General features: G+C 37.8%; 1 protein-coding gene across 3 annotated transcripts in view; it reads right to left on the bottom strand.

Annotated features, from left to right (window-relative positions):
• The window catches only part of LOC116298069 (uncharacterized), a 38,864-nt gene that overhangs the window by 14,353 nt on the left and 14,467 nt on the right, over positions 1–10,044 (bottom strand). For all 3 annotated transcript variants that reach the window (XM_031706414.1, XM_089028258.1, XM_089028257.1), the window contains 8 exons: positions 9,513–9,757; positions 8,243–8,298; positions 7,956–8,068; positions 6,718–6,867; positions 2,737–2,878; positions 1,269–1,446; positions 606–695; positions 166–292 (listed from right to left, as the gene is read on the bottom strand). In XM_031706414.1, the coding sequence (XP_031562274.1) occupies positions 166–292; positions 606–695; positions 1,269–1,446; positions 2,737–2,878; positions 6,718–6,867; positions 7,956–8,068; positions 8,243–8,298; positions 9,513–9,757 (1,101 nt within the window). The remainder of the gene's footprint in view (positions 1–165; positions 293–605; positions 696–1,268; positions 1,447–2,736; positions 2,879–6,717; positions 6,868–7,955; positions 8,069–8,242; positions 8,299–9,512; positions 9,758–10,044) is intronic.

Below are 10,044 nucleotides of genomic sequence, written 5' to 3'. Positions count from 1 at the left end.
CAATAATGATAATGATAATAATAATGATAATGATAACAATAATGATAATGATGACGATAATGATAATGATTTGAAAATGATAATGATAAATAAACCCGATAAAACACTGCTGCTGGATTATGTAACACGCAATGATAAGAACCATATGACATGTAACTTTAATACCTGTGATCGGGCAATGACCTTCATTTGCTCTGAGTCACCCTGGTCTTTACTGTGCGATATTTCTTGATTCATTTTTTTCTTTAACTCTTCCAGACGAGCACGACGTTGGGCCAACCGATATTCTACCCTTAGGAGAAACAATTAAACACACATTCAACTATTTGACATAATGATCTGCCTTATGTCAGAAGAGTGCACTTGCCCTATTTCATAATGACGTCACGGTTTGTTTACATCTGCTAAAGTGATAGAAATTTAGGCTAAATTTAAGTTTAATTCTTTTCTTTGGAGATATTTAGCGTAATATTTAGTTGTTCTTGCTGTGTTGTTGCCATTCCATCCCCCTCCAGCGACCATGATCCCTAGCGTTAAAACAATAGTTTGTTAGTGACGTCATTATGAAATAGGGCAATTGCTGCTATATCTTAGTGACTAATTACTTCTTTTGTTGTCTTATGCGGCTTATCTGGAGATGGTTGTTCAAGGCTATCATGTTCTGTTCGTGCTCTAGCAGCACTTGCTTTCTCAATCTGAAAAGATCAAATATACATGATGTAGCAAGTACGTAGATGAACGAGTCTAAATTAAAATAAACACTGTGATACGATGCCAACAAAGACTTTTCTTGAAAACACAAAAAATCAGCTGATTACCGCTTTTTAGTTTCTTGATTACTTGATTACAGACTTATCTACTCAGGGCTAGTCTCATTTCAGTGTCAATACGGCAGCCATCTTAATTTATGGGATGCCCAGGGAGTAAACGTAAAAGTATTTATAAAGCATGGAATAGCGAAGTTACTTTTCCAAATGATTTTACGCTTTGGTGTTTTACACATCGCTCCAACTTCCAGCAAATTCAATTGGTTTTTAGATCGGTGTTTTGTACAATACAAACTCTTAAAACTTCCACGGACCTTCTCTGGAACATATGAATATGTAACACGAAAAGAGGTAAAGCCTGAGAAACAGAGAGCTAGGAAATGGAGAATTGTTCTTCCCTTCTGTGCTGCTCAGTTACATATACACGAGTAAAAATCATACTCCAGGGAAAGTAAGATTAAATAGGGAATGTTGTTATTTGCTCATGATAAACAAACTCACTGCTCGTTCAGTCCAATCTGTGTATTGAGTACTTGTCTTAGTGTATTTTCCTGTTCAGTTGCCATTTGGTTTTGTTCAAGTGCTCTTTCTTCAGCCTCTCTTTTCCATCTTTTTCTTCTTTCATTTAACTTTTCTTGAAGTAAGGCTTGGTGTCGTTCCCTTTCCCTTGTTCTGTTGTCTTCCAAAAATAAAATAAAATGTTTTTTTTGCAAACTCTGATAAGTTATAGTTTTTTAACACTTTCTCATATGTGTATCCTAAATTAGCTGAAAAATTCCATTTGCTAACCAATATCCGTTAATAATAATAATAATAATAATAATAATAATACTTGATATTAATTCAAATATAAATCAGTCAAACACATAAAGATACATGACTGATGTTAGAAAAGGTGGAGCTTGAGGTTAACCCTATATACAAGACTAAGTAATGCAGTAACATTGTATAATAAAAAGCTAGAGCTGTTTAAAATTAGAAAGGTTTGCATGGAAGCAATAACCAAGGGCCCGCCTACCAGCATCACTATCATGCTTTCGGTACATCATTTCAAATGCTTATAACTCTTCAAAGGAATTTAATATCATGACAACAAAACTTTCCGAAATTACTCATTTACACATGGCCGTTTTTGTGATGAAAATATATTTTCGAAATCATTAAATGTTCGTGTTGCTGGTTTCCAGTCTTACACTCGTTCTTTGGTTCTCGGCATTGCAGTGCATTATTAGGCTGCTTAACAGGACGAAAAAAGAAGTTATCTTGGAAATATGTCCCCTAAAACAGGCCAATTTATGCCAATTCCTGCCAATTCAACCCAGTTTTTTCTTAGCCTCGGAATGGCTAATAAGCGTCACGGAATTAATACGAGTCTTCACTGCCGCAATCAGCATTCTGCAACCAGATAACGGATTAAGATTAAAGTAGCGCAATGCAATCCTTTAGTATTTGACTAATACTTACGTTAACTAAATGAGTGCATGCGTTACTTCAACTGAGATCTTAATCCTCAATCTGGTTATGAAATGATTGCGGTAACAGCGCATACATGCACCGTGTAACAATATCACAAGACAAATGTGGTAAGGAAAATTGGCTTGTAAAACACCATGGTAACGCGACCAACAACACACGTCGAAATTTAGTTTGTCAGGTTTACTAAAAGAAGCCGGGTTCGTTTTCGTGGATTTTTGTTGCTGAAGAGTAAAAGCATAAAAGAACCAGAGGATTAAGAACCACCAGGCTAGAATGTAGCTTATAAAGCACCCAATACAAGGACTACTTCAGCTCGAAAAATGAGACAGGTTATTATGTGAAGAGTATTAAGCTTTAAGACATGTTCGAAGGGTCTGTGGGAATAGTGGTTCTTTTACGCGGTTTTTACTTTATTCACAAAAAACTTGGATTCGAGGACATGTTTTATTGGTCGTATAGAGAAAAGTTTAGCATGATTATCTATATTACTTACTTGTATATTCTTCAAGTTGTTCTTCGTGCTTTTTCATCATTCTTTCCGCCTCCTTGGATGACAATTTGGCCTGCTGTTTTATTTCCGAAAACAGCCCATTTTCAAGTTTGCTGACTGACCGTTTCCATCGGTCGGTAAGTTGCTGTCATAAAAAAACAAATCTTTCATTAAAACTGCAGCTGATACCAAAGTTAAACAACAAAAGTTACAGCTATTAGTCTAAAACAACAATTGCAGCTGTACACTATAATAACCCAGTCTATCGCATAAGGATTGGTTGGGGGCAAGTGCTTTATAAGAGCACACAGCACGAGGGTGCACATTTTCTATTCCGTAGTTCGTAACGGAAAAATTTAAAAAAATTCTGACGGCTATTTACATTATGTAATTCTAATTAATTCAACTGAAGAACTACACGATAAACCAAAAAAGCTTCAATTAGCTGTATGCTTTCTTAAAAAGCTACTTAAGGTGGCTGCCTACTATAGGTTTTGCCCTGTTTTGCCCTGTTGAAGTTCACTAATATTATGAAGGTCACCCGCGGTTTTGAACAGTTGAAGTGCGCGCGCGTATCAAGGGGCGTCATCGTCGTTGCGGAGGAGTGTGCGCAGCAGCTTCATTTTTCTATAGTAGGCAGCCACCTTTTTTTTGATTTGAAGCTAGATACTACAACAATGGCGGATGGGATCTTGTAAAGAGTTCCAAAACACAGACGCCACGTATGAAAACGACCGCTAATAATAGGTAATTATTCTAAGAGCCTCTAGGTTCCAAGAGAATGAACGTAAGTTCCTAGCCAGTATTCATTGATTTAGATTTTACCTCACATCTGATCATAGTTTAAAAAAATGAAAAATATAAACAATACCGTCACAAGTTTCCCCAATTACGATGGTCCCTTGAATAAAATGACATTAAATTGTTGAACCGATTAACCTAATTACAGTAATTCCTTTGCTACATTTGATACAGAAAGTCTTCCATGTTCTACAGTCATCGATGTCGTAGGCTTTTCTTGTAGAGCCGTTTGGTAGTGGTCCTTTAATCTACGCCTGAAAGCCGCAAGACTCAGGTCTTTGGAGCGTAAGGAAAAGTCTTAAGAGTTCCACACCTTCCTAGTCCTTACGTCAAAGTTTGACTGGTAGCACAGAGCCTTTGCGAAAGGAACCTTCAGATTTATCGCATTAGCGTTGCAAGAACTTCTCGTCGTCCTAAATCTTTACCTCAATGGACAAGTATTGGCAAGCTGCAGCTTATCAATACTTGTCCATTGAGGTGTAAGGCAGACTGGATGGGTAAGGCTTTTCTTGTGATGGAGAGAACTTTGCACTTGGATTGGTTAAAGCGTAGAAAGACGTCATTTGACCAGGATGAAAGACTGTCAAGGTCATTCTGCAAGGTATGAACGTCATTTGGTGTTTCTATTTCCTAAAACATTTTTTGTCATCTGCGAAGAGGCCTATGCCTAGGGACTCAGGAAAAATAGAAGCGGTCCCAGTATCGATCCTTGCGGCACACCAGACGTGACTGGAAGCTGGAAAGATGATCCACCAAGGACGGTGACCCTTTGCATTAAGTTTGACACGTAGCTCTGAAACCAAGCCAGGAGATTACAAGAGATTCCAAATTTCCTTAGTTTGCGCAAGAGAATTTAAAAATATGATCCACTGAGTCAAATTGTCGAGTGTTGAGATGAGTTGACGAAACCATATTGAGATTCGCGAAGAAGAGATTGAATGTGTTTAGATTGATGGATTAAAAGTGGAATGGAAATAGGTGTTAAACATATTAGCTATACCAGATGGTGTGTCTGCATGGATTCTTCTGGGAATATTACTTTCCCCTTCTCTTCCTCGAGACTAAGGTAGGGACTGAGCATGTGCCTGATATAATACGGTGCCACACCATTAAGTGCCTTATAGTTAAGTAACAGTGTCTTGTAGATAATACCATGGCTAATAGGAACCCAGTGTAACTGCTTAAGTATAGGTGTGATATGGTAAAACTTCTTACTGCGTGATTGAGAGGAGCTGCAGAGTTCTGTACATTCTGTAAACGATCGATTAAAGGGAGTCCGTACAGAAGTGAGTTGCAGTGATCAAACAAGCATAGATGTGAGTAAGATTTCAGTGTCTGATAGGCAGTCCCTTATTCTAGCTATACTACGCAGAGGAGAAGTATGCTCTACAGATACTATTAACATGTTGATCAAGATACATGCTATCTAATATGACACCAACAGTATTCGTTGCTGAGGAGGACGGCTGAATCCGTTCACTAAAGACACTCTATTGATGGGAATGACGATGATGGGCACTGACCAAGAACCAACCCTTGTGGTATCCCCCAGAGAAGATCTTTGAAAGGCGATTTAACTCCGTTAAGATAGGACTTATACCATTCCAGCACTTTAACATTCAGCCTTACCAAGAGCAGCTTGTGATCAACTTTATGTCGAACGCTGCACACATATCGAACAGTAAGAGCGCAACACATTTCTGGCCGACGATTGCGCAAAGTAAGTCGTCCTGTACCTTCGCTAGAGAGCCGTTTCAGTGCTGTGGAAGCGTTTGTAAGCCGAGATGTTAAGCAGTTGTGGTCAGTTAGATGGTCCTTCAGTTGTTTGGCAACAGCCCTCTCAGTTATCTTGGACGCGAACTTTGGTTCCGAGATGGGTCTAAAACTGGAGGTAAAAGGTAAACATTTCTGTTTATTGCAGATGACCCCAAAATTCGGAAGGCAATAACAACAGTAAACAGGTTGTTCCTAAACTGTGAACTGTGTCGATTAGAAGTGTAGACAAAATCTTAGGTTTCACCATGGCTTCTTTGGCTGTGTATATAGGCATACATGTTGTTTTGCATAATAATAGTTATTCTTGGAAGTGTGGCCGCTTACATGAGCATTACAAAGGAATGAATACTTATCCCATAATATTCCGTGCATCTTGTCTAATGTGCTGCCAAATGTGGTTACTTTCGAATCCCTAATGATAGTTAGTCTAAGTACGTAGTCGTACCCAGAGCCCAGTTTCCTCTTGCTCAGCACCTAGAAGCAAGAGGTTCTGGCTGTAGCCGATTTTGAATTAGCTTTGGGTCCGTGAATCTCGGACCGGAAGTTTCACTGCGCATGCCTATACCACAGGCTAGCTGTTATTTGAGTTACCTTTGGTCTTTATCGATTCAAATTGCTTCGAACAACGGCAATCATCTTAATAAGAAGCTTTTTGCTTTGAACATTCTAGTTAAATTATTTATCGATCCAATTCGATCGATCGATTCGATCTAATCAAATTTATTGCTTGAAAAATCGACTTATTTTTTAACGTTTTCGTGTCAGTAAGCCAATTTATTTCCAGAATGAAGAATCTTTCTATTGTTTTATTCCAGGCCCAATGAGAATGCACAAAAATCCGGCCACCGCCAGTCCTCTCCGAAAGGCTGCTTACCAAGAGGAACGTGGACTCTGGGTACGAGATTGGTTTTGATGTTGTTGTTTAATTTTCAAAGCAATTTTCATCCATAATTTTGATAACGAATATTTGAATGTCAAAATCATACGCACAGGCATCCGCCATTATCTTGCTTCTTTTTTTTGTCTGCTCAAACCAGCCAATCAGTGAGGGGCGCGTCTAATTTCGAGGAATGAAAATAGCCTCACTCCCGAAAGATATGTGCCGCCGTCCAATTGAGCCCTAACACACTCTAATTTATCATCCTCGTCATCGTCCATTGGATTCCCCTTGAGTAATCATTACGCGCCATACGCTACTGTGCAAAATGCGCGACCTTATTTCCACGGTGTTTTCAAAACATAGGGAATTAATTTTTCGGTCTAGAGGCTGAGACAGTAAGAAAAGTAATAAGAAACCGAAACTTCTTAAAACCTCTCGAAACAAGAAAAAAATACCATAAAAAAGTAAACGTTCTTGGAAATTGCAAAAAAAATATAAGAATGACACATAGGTAAGCACAGTATTACCCAAGCCAGATCTTGAAATTCTTCAGCTTCTAGCTTGTCATGATTCTCTTCTTCCTCTTCTATTTTTGCTTGTTGCATTACCGTGAGTTGGTGAAATGCTTCAAGGTAGTCATCAGCTGTCATGTCGCCTTCAGTGATCATGTGAGATGCCTAGAAAGAAATCAATTATAAGCACTGAGGGATATTAGTGATAGGGTGTTTTAGAAACTTTTCCGAGGCAGAGGAGACAACTAAAATCCCGAAAGCGTAAGAGTATTAGTTTTTAATACCAAGATCGCAGAGGAAAATAACCCAAAATATAATTTACTTTGGTTAACCTGTAGCGGCAAGAATTACAAACTTTTCTCAAAGAGTCTTTATTACGAATGTACTCTAGGGAATCTAGCTATAGGGAGTCTCCGGTTCGGGTGAGTGTAAACTGCCGTTCTATGTTAGGCGGCTGCCGCAAACTATAAAGAATCATAAACTGTTTGAATTGTTTATAAAGGTTAAAATGCTATAGGGCTAAGGTTTGTATTGAAATTCAAGACAGAGGGCCTGCGGCCCAGACATAAAAAACTCTGCGGCCGAGCAAATTGAGCACGCGCGTTTCAACTGGTTTAAAAACCAACCACGCCCTATTTCTGATGCTTGATGGAGGGTTTGAATTTCGATGGAGAACCTGTCCCGGGTTTTGAATTCAGCCCCGCTCTCCTCTGTTAGTATCAATACTGAATTCAAAACCCGGGACAGGTTCTCCATCGAAATTCAAACCCGACATCAAACAATAGAAATAGGGCGTGGTTGGTTTTTCAAATAAGTTAAATTATCGCACTATTAAGTTCCATGAGTCTTCCAGGAAACAAAATTACGGGACCCAAGGCTACAGAAAAAAATCTTATTTTTGAAGCATATTAGTCAGTCTAAAGTAAATGTGACTGAAAAGAAAAGAAAATGTTCTTGATTTTCTTTATCTCTACTCCCCTTATATATTATGTTGCTAATCACCTTTTTTCAAGGAATAAAGCACTTTTCATTCACCCAATGTTTTGGAAAGAGGAAAACGGATTTTTTAAGAACAAATAATAATAATAAAAAAAGCATTGGCCGTGAAAAAGCATTCTGAAATACCTAGAATTCCAGGATAAGTGTAAATCCTGGCCATTGTCCGAGAAAAATGGTAAACATGACTTGAAAACAATCAGGTAAAATAGTTCCCCCTAAAATAATTTTCAACTTAAGAAGCACCAAAGACATACTTTTGCTTCAAACTCTTCTTTCTGTCCTTCCAATTCATTTAAAAGCATGCTTCTTTTTGTGTCTCTTTTTCTCCTTAGCCTAACGGCAAGATCAGCTTCATGTTTTAAAACAGCTGAAATAGAAAAAAATAAATAATCAAAACCATATTAGGGTTTCCGGCCGTTGGGAACGCTTTTATTTCCCGATCATTATTGTGGCTGTTCCACATGGTCGGGGCGGTCTTAATATTTGGTCATCAAACCGATTGAAATGACTTATCTTCTGCAGGGATTTTCCCAGGCTTTACCTTGTTGATGCTTTTCTTCAAGGTTTTTCAAGTCTTCGTGATATTCTTCCAAAATCCTACAAAAATAGCATTTGTCAATTAAACTGCAAGAAAGTATTATATTCATAATCTCTATTTTATTGTTTTATTATTATTATTAATACTAATTAAATCCTAATCAAACAATGGTTTTGGGTGGCATAGTCCGTCGTATCCAGAAAAGTGTGTTAACTAAAAAGATACAAGTGAAAATTGAGTGGGGTGCCACAACTATAGCATTCTAAATCATAGAAAATCCCGAGGCATTTCGTCAATAACTACGAGTCCTATTGCGATTTTTATCTTCCAACGCCGTCAATATATTGTATCAAAAGGTTATAAAGTATAAAGAGAGCACATCTCCCATACATAGGTCTCTACCCATGAAAGTTATTTGAAAATCTGTTTTTAGATCCTCGCGCAGCCTGAACTATTTTCAGAATGCGATTCCTGATTGGTCAGATTGTAGTAACTTCATGCGAGCGATCCGCGAAAATGTTTAGTTCCCGACGAATAGTGTAAAATATCTTCAAAAATTAGACGAAGTTGAACATGGTGACTTCCACAATCGTCATAGATAAATTAAACTTTAAATTTGACAAAAAACGTTAAAGAACATTGAAAAAGATCAAGTCAGAATGGTTTTAGTATACGAATAAATCAAGCAATTGCTCCCGATCAAACTCATAGGAGAATCGCAATACATTCATAATACCGTTATGCATGCCTGGTGGATAAAAATACCCCGAATACACAACGATTTTCTTGCATTTTGATAAGCTATATTTTCAATAGTGTGTTTTCCAGTCAGGTATTCTAAAAATTGAGCGTATTGATTTGGTATTGGATGCTGTACAGCAGGACAATAGAGAAAAACATTTGCGCATGCGTGCATTTTAGTACGTTTTCTAAGAATTTTGAAGAGTTTGAGTGAAAAAATAAGTATTTGTATACTAAAAAGTTCGAGAGTATACTTTTGTCAGACCAAGATACTGTATTAAGAAACATAATATGAAAGAATTAGCCTCAAGTTTCAAGCATGGACATTTCAAGTTTTGGCATTTTGTGAAGTCCAATTTATCAGGCATGTTTGAAAGCCAAATTTACAAATGTTTTGACTAATTTGCATACGGATTCAGAGCATGCGCAGACGTTTTTCACTCGTGTCGTACAGCAGAAAACAAAACCCTTATTTCACTGGTGTTCTTACATTATTGCTGCTGTTGGGAATTTATTGCTTTTAGGTTCTTACCTGCTGCACTGACGGTCCATTAGCTTTCCCCTTTTCTTGAGGAAAGCAATAATATTATAAGGTTGTTTTTCTCTTTCTTGGAATTCTTCAATTTCTTCTCTCTTATCTGCAGCTCTTTGTTGAGCCATCACCTGCCTTTTAGCTAATCTCTCACGCAACACCATGGTCTGGCGATTAATTTCCTCTGAACGCCTTTTCTCAGCAGCAGCTAAACTTGACATTAATTTTGACAAAATCTGCTCTGCCTGCGAAATAATCAACACGACAAAATACTTATTTTAGCAAAATGTAGTTTGCCATCTGTGGAAAAAAGGGTGGTGTGCGCTGTCAATACTGTGTGTGCTTCAAATCATGGGAATATTTTGGAACGGGCGTATTTTAATACCATGGAAGTTAAACAAACAGGGAAATATTTTCATATCATGTCATCTTTCGCTCGTAATTTTCCAAGGTATGGAAATATCATGGAAATCGCCACTCCTAACATATTCTCATACTATGGAATTAGGGAAATGATGGAAATATCATGGAA

Source organism: Actinia tenebrosa, unplaced genomic scaffold (assembly GCF_029948245.1).
Source record: "Actinia tenebrosa isolate PJP-AT-01 unplaced genomic scaffold, QUT_ActTen_1.0 PGA_scaffold12__29_contigs__length_12842862, whole genome shotgun sequence".
NCBI lineage: Eukaryota > Metazoa > Cnidaria > Anthozoa > Actiniaria > Actiniidae > Actinia > Actinia tenebrosa.
Note: the sequence above shows the minus strand (reverse complement) of the source record. Positions and strands in the feature narration are given on the sequence as shown.